General features: G+C 33.6%; 1 protein-coding gene across 1 annotated transcript; it reads left to right on the top strand.

The window, feature by feature from the left end:
- The first annotated feature begins 7066 nt into the window (after positions 1 to 7066).
- On the top strand, positions 7067 to 8218 carry LOC133785061 (protein FAR-RED IMPAIRED RESPONSE 1-like). The gene has a single exon (XM_062224324.1). It carries the CDS (start codon positions 7067 to 7069, stop codon positions 8216 to 8218), a length of 1152 nt encoding a protein of 383 aa, XP_062080308.1.
- Positions 8219 to 14458: the final 6240 nt, after the last annotated feature.

The following is a 14458-nucleotide window of genomic DNA, read 5'->3' as shown; positions in this document are numbered from 1 at the left end:
AGGTACATCGAGTCCTATCGAGGTATATATTAAAAATCATGATTTTCATGAAAAAAAACCATATGCCTCGATAAGCCTCGACATACCTCGATGCAATTCATCAAAAGTGCATAATTTTTCACTAGGGTGTCCGTTTGAGGTGATTTTTTTTTAATTTGGGTATTTTCTTAAGATCTACACGTTTGGGATATGTAAACACACATTTGGGAAGTTGAAAGTATGAAAACATACCCAACTTTGAAAATATAAGGGTATTGTTTTTTAACTTTTGTGTGTTTTCAAGCTTTCAACTTCCCAAATATATGTGTAAACATATTAGACGTGTAGATCTCAAGAAAATACCCAAATTCAAAAAAAAATAACCTCAAACAGACGCCCGAGTGAAAATTTATGCACTTTCTATTAATTGCATAGATTTCCATCGAGACCTATCGAGTCCTATCGAGGCAGATGGTTTTTTTCTTGAAAATCATGATTTTTAAGGGTCTATCAAGCTAGGTATCGAGGTACATCGAGTTCTATTATAAAGGCTTGTTTAATAAAATTGAGTACACTTCAATTGAAACAACCTCTAAGGTCTTCTTAAATTTCCAGTGACACGTGGACTATAGGGAGGAAGGGAGATTTTGTACACATCCAAAATAACAATTCCTGGTGTATTAACTAGGAACGTGAAGTGACCTATTTTCTTTTATATTTCTCCTTACAACTAGTCCAATCACAGTTCTTGAAACTATAACCTATACCTACACGCCACTCTACATACATTGTCTTGTTACTTCTCATGTTGTCCCTGCCGCCTAATAATAATGACCACCGCGTTTGACCATGTGAAGAGTTTTATTATAAAGGCTTACTATTGTGTTATGCCCATAATTTATGTTATCTTTAACACTGTTATTAAATTAGACCATTGAGTATGTTTATGTTAATGAACTCATTTCATTTCATTTCAGTAGATCAATTGGAATGAGACAGAGCTGAGCTCACTACTAACGTGGAAGACCTAAAAACAAGCGTTAATATTTAATATTTTTGGTTTAGTCATTCCTTATTACCATCATAATCCCTAAATCTTTACAACACTTCAAACACATAAGAAGTAAACCCAAAGATGTCAGTAATACATTCTAATAACTAATTAAAATGGTATTAAAGTTTTGTAGATAGGATCCTAGAGTTCACTGGAGCCTTTGTTGGTGATCCCCGAAATTGATTATTTCTCATCACTCCTCCCAAACAGGCTGGAACCGAGAACAGCACCCATCTTCATCTCAATGCAAGCTTCATAGTTGGCCATTGCCTCAGCCTTCAATTCATGCAAGCCTTTCACTAACCTTTCTCTTTCAACCATCCACGTATCGTACTGATATGCCACTTCTTCAGTTGCTGCAACCCATTTATTGGTCGTCTCCACCAGCTCAGCCTCTAAAAACTTTATCTTATTTTCAAAGGATTTATTACACTCTTCCAAGAGACGACGGTCACAATTGCTTTGGAAGAGCTCAAGTTTTTGCTGGTCAACCAACTGCCTGAGATTGTTAATAACCTCCAGTGCATTACTGGGAAGGAATTTAAGGGGGACAATTGTGAATTCGTCATAGTCGGCTAGTGACGTGGGTCGTCCTCTATTGTCGGGGAAGACCTCCAAATTGCAGGAATCCACAGATGAGTTAGAGTCCATTTCGCAAAGCGGCTAACGGCGTGCGCACTATACCAGCAGTTGCTCAACCTTACTAATCTTCTTTCAGAATGGGCAAATGTCAGTGTCGTCGATTAAGCGGTGGGTGGAACATACACCAAAATATATAACAAAAATCCCCTGCCCTGTTTACACTATTCTCTGTCAGATTGGTCGTAAGTAAAACAGAACTTGACTGTTGTACAAAAAAATGTGGGGTCCTACCACATTGACCCATTTTATAACTTTATCCATGAAGTATTACAAAATGGCAAATGTACCCAGATATTCAAAATTATCATAAATGTTTCCTACATTGTATTTTTAAGTAATTTTAAACTTAAAAATATATATTGGAATCACTTACCAAGATATATAATAAAAATAGGTGGATAAGATAAATAAAAAATATATGTACAATAATTTTAATTTCTTAAAAATTTGAAAACCTAATGAGGAAAAAAAAATCACTATACAATAAAATATAGCCATTAAATATACCATCACAAATTTTGACACAAATAATTATAACAAAAATTATTTTATCCTTTAATTTAATAAAATATAATTGTGGCCTCGTTAGCTAATGACATAATTCTAATAATAAAAACAATATTAATAATTATATTTTTCTCTCATTTGATATTTTCTCAAGCTTTTGGCAAAATGATATTACTAATGGTATTGTTTGAATTTTTGATTTTTTTTTACTATAATAAATAAATATTTTCTAGATTATAATTTAGTGGATCATCCAACAGCAACAAAAGATGCGGATGTTGATGTGAAGCACAAAAAATATTTTGTTGAAAGAAGGAACATATTATGAATTAAAAAATATATAATTATGCCAATTGGTTCGCGATTGGAAAACTGTATTTTTGAAAAGTGGATTCTGAAATGAAAATCTGAATTTAGTGACTAAAAACATGTTTTTGAAAATGTGATTGGTTCAATGTCAGTAAACTGTTTTTGAGTTTTAAAAAATTAAATCTGTGATTGGTATTAAATTTGAAAATATAACAGAAACTAAAATATGTGGGATTTTGGAAAATAATTTTACAAAACTGAGAAAACAAGTTTTTCTCGTTTTCTAAATTATAACACAATATTAAAATTTTGATTAGGATACAGTTTTCAAAAACACCATACCAATCATATATTTTAGTGGGTCCACTCATTTTGAGTTTTTGAAAACATAAAATCAAATCTAAATCTTTTACCAATCACACCCTAAAAATTTTTCACATATCTTTCTTTTCGAATTCTATTAAACATTCTATTAATTTATTGAAAGGAGAGAGAAAAAAATAATTGATTAATTAGATATTTAATTTACGACAATTGTTTAATTAAATTATAAATATATATAACCGTGAACTTTTCTTATTTTTTTATTTTACTTTTATAATTTATATTTAAGGGAAAAATTCTATCTATTTTCTCTTTTTTATTATTTTTATTTTAACGATAAAACTAATAATAGATGTCAATTAAAAAATATCTATATATAATAATATTAAATTTATAATCTATGTATTTTTAACATTTTGACAAAACAAAATATAGCCAAATGTTAATTTTTAACAATAAAGGATTCGAACGGGTAATCAACATTTGGACAAAATAGAAGGTCCACAAGTTAATTTTAAAAAAAAGATTTCAAACTGGTAATTAGCTAAAATACAAAGTTAAAAATAGTGTGAACCCTTATAGAAAACATAAACTATATAGATAATTATATATATTTATATAATTTACTTTTTATACAGAATGTTAACTTTTTGAATAAATACACGGTCCAATGGTTAATTTTTTAAAATAAAGATTCAAAATGAGTAATCGACCAAGATATAGTGTTAAAATAATCAATCTATCTATTCTTATTTTTAACATTTTGACAAAACTTGAGGTCAACAATTTCATTTTTAAAAATAAAGGGTCAAAACGGGTAATCAGTCAAAATACAATATTCAAATAATGGTCTCGTCCAATGTTATATTTAACATTTTGACAAAACACAAGATCTAAAAGTTAATTTTTAAAAATAAAGGGTTCAAATAAGTATATTTTTTAATAATTATAAAAGACTGTGTGAAAGCGCGGTTATATTTTCTAGTATTTATATAAATGAGAGTCTCAAAGAGATTATGTGACACTCTAAAGTTACTCTAAATTACTCTATCTATTTTCTTAGTTTAACTCATTTTTTTATTAAACTTTTTCAAAAAATAATATATTTTTATTCTACTTTTTTTAAATATAATAATAATAGTAATTAACTCTATTTTATTTTATTTTATTTTCTAAATATCTATCTATATATAATAATAAATTAATTACTATTAACTCTATTTGGTTTTACCTTAGTTTCTAAATATCTATTTTTATATAATGATAAATGAATTAACTAATTTAAATTAGAGATATTTAAGTGTCTCCTGACATAATAGATTTTTTTAACAAAAATATTATTATTAAAATGAAATGTGCATGCATACATAAATATATATTAAAATAATTTTAAAAAATAAACTGCAACATAATTATATAAAATAAAATATATTCTAATCTACTCTATTTTAGTTAAATATTTTTTCCGAACATTCAATATGAACTCTTTGTTCGATAAATTTTTAATAGTTTAGTTTACCATTTGAAAAATAAATGGTATAAATAAGTAATTGACCAAAATGCATGTGGTTCAAATAATATATATATATATTCCTATTTTTAACGCTTTGATAAAACACAAGGTCCAAACGGGTAATCGACTAAAACAAAAGGTTGAAAATTATGTGAACTCTTACACAAAACATATTATATATATAATTTAATTTTTATAAATTATTCATATTTTTAACATTTTGACAAAACACCAGTAAAAGTTCATTTTTAAAAATAAAGGGTAATCGGCACAAAACATAATTGATTTTTTTATACATAATTTAGAATTTTGAATAAAAAAAATCATGCAAAATGTATAATAATAATAAATATATAAATAAAATTACGCGTACAACAAGATGTTTGAACTTTATTTTTGACACTTTAATTTTTCGTTATATAATGAACACAATCATAAAAAAAAAAACTGGGCTGAAGACGCGAAGCGCAGTTTTGTTTTCTAGTTATTACTATGGTTAACAATAACTATTTTTTTTGTATTTAATACTTGTAAAATAAAATAAATTTATTTATAATAATTACATTTATATTAAACAAACATAATTTATTTAATTTTTAACAATTTTTCTAGTTATACTAGCATTTTATTATCATTATTAATTTTACTACTCTAATTAAATTGAGTTTTATGATAATTTATTATAAAGCTTTTTTAAATTTTACAAATTTATTTCCTAATTCATTAATTTTTCAATAATTTAATTAATTAATTATCCTTAATTAACTGGGGGTGGCATATAGTCGTTGTTTTGCGATTTAAAAAAACATACTCAATGGTCTATATCATTCCAGTAAATGGAACTGATCCTTAAATGTAGTTTTTTTAGCTCTGTTATGTTAGGAAGATCACGTTAAATTTTTTGTAAGCTTATATGATTCAAGATATGTTGTGTAGGTTATGCTTACATTTCAGTTGAGTTGGGATGAAAACAGTGACCATATTTTTATAGAATGAATGATTTATCAAAATTACTCTTTATTTTAATTTATTATTATTTCTTCCATTTGGGTATAAGAAATGTTACACCTACAATATGGACATTTTTTTGGGAACGGATTAATTAAATAAGAACATCATGTTTATCCCGATAATATGTATGAACTAGAAATAAAGGGCATGGAGCAGAGGTGACTTCGTTGAATTTGATAGTAGGACATTGATATTGATATAGTTTGGCCAAGTGGTATGTTCTTTCCATAGTATACATTCATATACAACCCATAATTTTGTTTTTGTAAGAAATGGACATTTAAAATCGGAATATTGATGGGTGGGATTGAGAAAATATTAAAATAATATATAAATACATTTCATCAGGGGCATTTGACTTCCAAGTGATGGGACAATAAGGTCAATACTTGTTCCTGAAGTTAGATAACATAATACAAGTGTTATGATGAAACAACTCATCCATCTCAAGATGAATAAACGTGGGTTAATAAACTACACCAAAACCAATGTTTTTTTTGCCATATCTTCAAAAAGATCATGTATACGGCTGTCAAATTTTGGGGAAGGTGGGACAGGATTGAGTGACGTTTGTCATTGTGTCAGGAAGGCAACATTACAAAGCATGGTAATTAATTGCTAGAGAGGAAGATTGATGAAATATTTTGATGGGCTCAATGGGATAATTATATTTAATGTCGAATCTAAATATTATTAAAAATCGTCCATTGATCTTTAACTATTGAATAACATAACAAAACGTCATTGGTTAAAACTAGATTGGAGGAGGCGGAGTGAGAGTTTTCTTTATTGCTCATTCGGTGACTGTTTTGTATGCACTGCAAGAACGCCTACGGGAGGAGTACATTTCAATTATAAGCCACAGTTGAGGATGCGCAATGGACTACCGGTAAATAAAATAGACTATATGTTATGTTATTATACATGAATTAGTTGTTAAAGTTAGTTAGGGTTTGATGAGTAATGTGAAATACGTGATGGCTTTATATTTATGGTGGGTTCGTCAGTAACTTATTTTATATCTGGTGAAATGTTGAGTGGGTGTAAAAATGCATCTTCTGCCGAGGACTTGTAAAGTTTTGGATTGGCCCTGTCTGAAAGCCTCATGGACGCCTTCAGTTTGTATAGGATGAAGACGTGACCCTGTCCTGAACCTTATTAGAAGAAAAATGAAAGTGAATGTAATATTGGGCCAGCTAGTATTAAGTGTCAGTCCATTATTTGGCCCAGTACGACAATAGGCCTATACAAATGAAGTAGCACATAAGGTGTACAACGTGTTTCTATTTTCTTTTATGAGAGACCTTACACTTCTATAGTAATAGGGTCACTTGATTGAAATACTGTTATTGAAACAATATTATAACCAAATCTAAAGAACACATATTATATATTAAATATTTGAAATCCCTAAATCACTCACATAGTATTTGCTCAATTAATATGTGAGTGATTCATGAATTCGTTTTCAACTTGTCGCATCATAATGAGACGAAAATTATGATTATGGTAAAGGGTTTGAAGAGAAATGTGAAGAGTGGGACAATTTGATTTTACTGTAGATTTGCATATGAATATTTGGCTAAAAAATACAATTTAAATTCTAACTGTGGAAGAATTTTATGTTTCACAGGTCCGAAACAGACATTATCGAAGAGAATGATTGGGATTGATTTGGCTTACGCTTTTATGAAGAATATGAGGAAGAAGAAGGTGGGGGAGATGCCATGGGGGATACAGTTGATGAAGGTGGTGGAGATGCCATGGGGAATACAGTTGATGAAGGTGGGACATCAAGTCTGGAAAAGACGGAATTGGCAACTTACGAATTGAAGGATACCAACCAATTTTGTAAATATGATTTATACGAAAACCCATTGTTGTTGAGTAGAGATGACAATCGTCTTCTTAATTTATTTTGGGCAGATGGGAGATGTAGATCAGACTATGAAACATATGGCCATGCAGTAGCTTTTGATTCGACGTACAAGACTAATAGTTATGGGCAATCGCTGCTGATATGGATAGGAATTAATAACCACTATAGAACGTGCATTTTGGGCTTTGCCATTCTTAACAATGAGTCTGGAAGCAGCTACAAGTGGGCGACAAGGGCTTTCTTGGAATGCATGGAAGGTGTTCTACCCAAAACAGTAGTGACAGATGGAGACAAAGCTATTGCTAACACGTTAGAGGAGTTGATGCTAGATGTACCCCACCGATTGTGTTATTGGCATTTACACAACAAAGCCATTTTAAAAGTGAAAGATCCATCTTTTGCGAGTAGGTTTACCAAATTGGTATTCCGGTACTACACAAAGGACGAGTTTGAAGATAAATGGTACCACTTAGTGAAAGATTTTGGGATACAAGGCACTGAATATGCTGCAAAACTTTATGCAGACAAGGAGAAGTGGGATGAAACATTTCTGAGAGGGAATTTCTTCTGTGGAATGACAACTACTCAACTGAGTGAAGGTATTAATGTGGTGTTGAAGAAAAAAGTGAATCAAAATTTGAAGTTGTACGAGTTCGTGAGGGTGGTCAACATGGCCTTATCTTTAATTAGACAGCGTGAAGCAAAGGATGAGTACATTACACTTCACACTAGTCTCGAGCTCAGGAAGACAAATTTGCCACAGATAGAGGATGAATTAGCAAATCTTTACACATGGAACATGTTCTACAAGGTACGACACCAAATGTTGAAAGAAGGTAGGTACATGGTGAAAACCCTATCGAAGGAAGAGGATGCAGTAATTTTGAAGCTTCGCATGTATGCTGCTGAACAAGTGAAGAGGCATGTATATGTAACACCGGAGCGTGATCTCTTTGTTTATGAATGCCAATATTTTTTGTCATGTGGGATACCATGTTAGCATATATTTGCTTCAATAAAACGCCTAAACATTACTTCAATGCCTCGAGCACTAATACTATCTTGGTGGATGGTTGAGACTAAATAGACTCACAATTTGCTAGTTGGCAATATGGATGCTACCTTAGACAAACGAGAGGCGGAGAGGGCAAGATTTGGTGCAATTAGTAGCCAGTTGGGTGAACTTGCCTATCTTGGATCAAGGAATCAGTCAACATACCATATTGCAAAATGTGAGATTGACATATTATGCGGTAAGCTTAAAGCAGTTGTGGAGATTGGAGAAAAGGAGATTAGCCATAACCTGCCTCTACACAGGGGGTTTCAATTCCCAGTGTTGGATCCATACTTCACAAAAAGTAAGGGTACAGCAAAGGTACCTGGCTCAAAAAAAGGTACTCGCCGCAAGTGTAGTGTCTGCTAGAACAGTGGACACAACAAGTTGACTTGCCCAATGAAATGGAAGAAGGATCACGTGATTGGAGAGTCAGATGAATATGAAGATGCAGAAGAAGATGACAAATGCTATGGAATGGGATTGAATGATGAATGGGCTAGGCAAAACTCAATGGACTACTCACAACATGAGAATGAGACTGAAAATGATGTTGTTGAGGATTTAGGCAATGAACTACAGAATGATAAAGTGAATAAAGTGGGAAAACAAGTTGAGGAGGGAAACAATTGGTGGAAAAATCCTTTCTGATTTCGTTGGTGGTGATCAACCCATGTAGTTGTGCCCGAAATTCATTTTTTAAAATTGAATTGGATATACTATATTTTGTCTGGAGCTTTATTAAGTACTCTTCTATCTCATTTGGTTGCCAATTAAGTTATGAAACCCTGTAAAGTTTAATGACCCAACTAGTTCATTTTTCTAATGTTGTCTTGGATTGTTATCATGTACGAGGGAACGCTTGTAATTGCACTTACTGAATCGGGAGTAATGCCATTAATTTATAAATTTAAATTTACGAAAAAATGGTCATTAGTGTATAAAAGCTTTGGTCGAATATCATTGCATCAAATTCATTAATTGGGCGTGCCTGTGGCCTGTGGAGTGGCATGAGTCTTTGTTTGTGGTCATTGTTAATGGGTTCTATGCATACTTGTTATATATACATGGTTGTTTGAATGTTCTATATGCTGTAAGATGCAAGTTTCAAATGAATCAATTGTTATGGTACTTCCTGCATCTTAACGAATGTCACAACACACGTTATATCTGAAAATGCGCATATATCTTGTACAATGAAAACAATATTCTCTGTTAGTTATGGGAAGGCTCAATAATTATAATTTCCATAGGCTATGTCTCACTGTATTGTATAAAATTGGTTTGCTCCTATTTGGTACCTTTAATGGTAGGTAGTATAGTTTCCACCAACATAATAAAAAACATACATTATTTTGAAGACAGTAGCTTCATATAGTTGGGTGTTATGAGGCAACTCCAACTAGTAATTAAAGTGGGACATGATATACCATGATTTTCATAACAACTAACAACCACCACTGCTATGCAAACAGCCACTGCTATGTTATACCATGATTCTTGGCTTGAGCTTATTATGAAATAGGATAGGGTGGTGTTTACAAATGTTTATTCTTAATTAAAGTGGGACAAATATACGAAGCTCTATAATGGAACATGCTTAATATGCCATGGTAGTTTTTTTAATTTATATTATTTGTCTTCAATATATGAAAGTAGGGGCTGGTTCATCATTGTTCATTTTAATAATATCACACTTATCTACACAGAATTAACATCATCCCACACAATAAACATCCTGTCATTCACATATAGAGAGTGCAACAAGTTCAAATTAAAAGTATACGACAATAAAGAAATTAACTCAAAAGGATATGCCGAGCTCCCATGACAATAGACCCACACCCCATTAACCATATCTTTCATGACACACCTCACTCACAATTACTAATCATCAGACCTATTTCCCTACACATCGAGCGGAATTCGTCTTTGTCCTCGCTGAAGCCATTACTTGATCCCTAACTTTCTTGTGTACATATGTCACTAAACCAACAGCAACACGAGCCCTCTCATCATCCGAGTTATTGTAAAGACCCAACTATTCTAGACTTTGGGCCATAATAACTACTATACATAGACACTAATCTTAAGAAAAACATACATATGAAATAACCATAACTTTATTATAAACTGTAAAGCAAAGGTTAAATACATAAAAATACGGTTAGGGTATGGGATCCCATTGTTTGAAAATAAAATAGAACATACTTAAATCTTAAATTCTTTACAAAACAAAGTGCGGAAAATACAGGCAAAGCATAATTTTAAAAGACTTAAACAACTTCATCCTCGAATCGTTCGCGCAGTCCACCGATTTCCATTCTCCCTCAATACACATCCCAAGTTGCAAAGAACCTTCCCGCCGCCATACTATTTTCCTGCACATATAAAACATAAAGGAATGAGCCTAATGCCCAGCAAGGAAAATCTATTACAAGCATGAAACATAATCATACACATAAACTATGAACATATATCAAATACTATAACACATATCATAATTCTAACCCATGTACATGGTGACTATTGGGGTTTGCTAACTAAGCAACTATAAGCCTCAGACTACAATGAGGTTTGCTAGTTAAGCAACTATAAGCCCCAAAAACATAGAGTGTTGGGGTTTGCTATATAGCAACTATAAGCCCCAAACATACATATATCATAACACATAAAATCATACTATAGCATAATCATAACATATTAAAATCATAGCACATATCACATAGGAACTATCCTATTTTCCTTACCAAAAATATCGGGATGATGAGAACAAGCTCGAGATTTTTGGAACACTCCTAAAAACCATTAATAGATAGATGAGTATTCTAAAAGAAAAAGAGATGAAAAGAATGAACTAAACCATCGAGAAAATACTTACCAACGAGAACCTCAAGTTCAAAGAACTTAGATGCCTAACCAGAAATAAAGAATACTGAGTTAGGAATTGAGTAGAGAAAAACTATAAGAACTTAATGAAACAATACAGAAAAGAACTAAGAATAGGAATACCTTTGAATACTTCTATGACCTAACTACACCTCGAAACTGAAATACACTATGAACCTTACTTCCCAAGTGTTTGATAAGCTTATAATGATAAAGCATATAACCCCAACCCAAGTGTTTAACACTCTAAAGTAATCCGAGCAGCTTGTAGGCTCTGAACTCAGCTTGAAGAATGAAGAAATGGCTGGGTACTAGGTCTTATTTATAGAGTTCAAGAATGAAAAGATCTTCATTTAGATTGAATAAAATAATGGCTTTTTAATTGAAAAACATTTGAATAATCATTCAGCAGAGGCTCAAGACTCAGTCAAAAAGATTCTAGACTATCAAGAGGTTAAGGATTAAAATGAGCTCGGTTTCAAAACTATTCAAAAATCATGCACCACAGCCGATATATCGCCCATGCTAGGCGATATATCGCCTGGACTGATATTCCCGAGGCTCGTCGAAGTGGCCGTGCGAAGTTACGTGTTTTTCGTATCCTCATGTGGCGATATATTGCCCCCTAGAGCTGCGATATATCGGCATACGCTGAAATATTATACATGTAATTACACTTTTTCAGCCTAATTTGAATTGAGTAAACAGCCTTGACTAAGTCCTTTAACGATTTCAAAGCTGCTGGCAGATTCTAAGATTTTCAAATATTACTCTTAATAAACTTATTCCTCAAAAATACTTAATTTCTCATTAAACATACACATGACGAGTGTTAATACCTTATTGGGTCTATCTAAACCTTATAGTATAACAAATATTATCTCCATAATCAGTCATATTAATCAAACCTTAGGTTATAATTAATATTCTTAAACTATAGGTTAAACTTATAAAATCTACAAGTGGTACTACGAGTGTCCAACTAAGTCCCGGCTTGAACCAAAATCCACAGTCATAAACATACTATAACTACTACTAGCTATTACTATTACTACTATTATCTAACTAGCTAAGTAAAGTTCTTGGACTCTACAATTCTCCCCTACTAAAAAGAATTTCGTCCTTGAAATTTACTTACCAAATAATTCCGGATACCGGCCTTGCATGTCCTCCTCCATTTCCCACGTTGCCTCCTGTTCTGAACTATTACTCCATAGGACTTTGACTATTGGAATACTCTTGGACCGTAATTACTTCATCCCTCTATCTAGGATGCTAACCGGTCGTTCCTCGCAACTCAAGTCTTTCTGGAGTGCTATCGAATCGTACTTGAGGACGTGAGATGGGTCTGACACATACTTGCGTAGCATTGAGATGTGGAACACGTTGTGGCTATCTATTAGGGCTGGCGGTAAGGCTAGTCTATATGCAACTACTCCCACTTTGTCCAATATCTCAAAAGGACCTACAAATCGGGGACTAAGCTTGCCTTTCTTCCCAAACCGCTTCACACCTTTCATAGGAGATATCTTCAGGAAGACTTGATCTTCGATTTTGAATTCCACATCGCGTCGCTTGGCATCTGCATAACTTTTCTGTCAGCTTTGAGCAGCAAGCATACGCTGTCTAATTAGCGTTACTGCTTCTTGAGCTTTTCTAACAGCTTCAAGACCAAGAAGCTACCTTTCTCCTACCTCATCCCAATGCAACGGCGATCGGCACCTTCTTCCATAAAGCAACTCATAAGGTTCCATGTCGATCGTTGACTGGTAGCTATTGTTTTAGGAGAACTCTATCAGTGACAAGTAATTATTCCGTGATCCTCTTAAATCAAGTACACAAGCGCGTAGCATATCCTCTAAAATTTGAATCGTACGCTCGGACTGACCGTCTGTCTGAGGATGAAAAGCTATACTAAGACTTAACTTAGTACCCATGGCTCGCTGTAAACTTCCCCAAAATCTCAATGTAAACACCGATCCTCTATCCGACACTATTGTCTTGGGGATTCCATGCAACCGTACTATCTCTTGGACATAGATGTCTGCATATTGGTCTGCCGTGCATGAAGTCTTAACAGACAGGAAATGAGTCGACTTGGTTAGTCTATCTATTACTACCCAAGCAGAATCATGCTACTTGTTTGTTCGTGGCAACCCTGTCATGAAATCCATGGCTATATCGTCCCACTTCCATTCTGGTACACTAAGTGGTTGCAATAAGCCTGCGGGCTGCTGATGTTCTACTTTCACTAGCTGGCATACTAGACACTTAGACACAAATTTTGTTATGTCCTTCTTCATCCCGGGCCATCAATAGATTGCCCTGATGTCGTGAGTCATCTTGGTCGATCCTAGGTGAACTGAGTACGGGGTACTGTGCGCTTCTTCTAGAATCGCCATCTTAATCCCTTGATTTTCTAGCACGCATACTCGATCCTTATATCTCAATAATCCTTGACTTGATATTGAGAAATCTGTGGCCTTGCCTTCTCTAACTATATCCATATGTGCTGCTAGTGTGTCGTCATGCCCTTGCCCAATCCGGATATCTTCTAGCAAATTTGACTGGATAGACAAGTTAGCCAGCTTACCGACAACTATTTCTATTCTGGCATTGATCAACTCTTGCTATAGCGGCTTTTCTATTCCTGCTAGTGCTGCTAAACTTCCATAACTCTTCCTACTTAGCGCATTGGTAACTACGTTTGCCTTTCCCGGGTGGTATAGGATTTCGCAGTCATAATCCTTTACTAGCTCTAACCACCTGCGCTGCCTCATGTTGAGCTCCTTCTGAGTAAAGAAGTACTTTAAACTTTTGTGGTCCGTATAAATCTTGCACCGTTCTCCGTAAAGATAATGGTGCCAGATTTTCAATGCAAAGACCACCACTGCCAACTCCATATCATGTGTTGGATAGCGTTGCTCGTACTCCTTCAGCTGCCTTGAGGCGTAGGCTATCACCTTGCCATTCTGTATCAACATGCAACCCAACCCTTGCTTCAACGCATCACAGTAGACTACGAACTTATTGTTGGGTGTCGGTACACAGAGTACTGGTGCTGAGCATAGCTTGTCCTTAAGCAACTGGAAGCTTTCTTCACATCTATCATTCCAGTTGAATCTTTGCTGTTTTTGGGTCAGGTTGGTGAGTGGAGTGGCTATCTTAGAAAAGCCCTCTATGAACCTCATATAATAACCTGCTAATCCAAGAAAGCTCCTTACTTCGGATGTGTTCTTTGGTTTTGGCCCATCCTTCACGGCCTCTACCTTTGATGGGTCTATTGTAACTCCTTCT

This window comes from Humulus lupulus, chromosome 6 (assembly GCF_963169125.1).
Source record: "Humulus lupulus chromosome 6, drHumLupu1.1, whole genome shotgun sequence".
NCBI lineage: Eukaryota > Viridiplantae > Streptophyta > Magnoliopsida > Rosales > Cannabaceae > Humulus > Humulus lupulus.
Note: the sequence above shows the minus strand (reverse complement) of the source record. Positions and strands in the feature narration are given on the sequence as shown.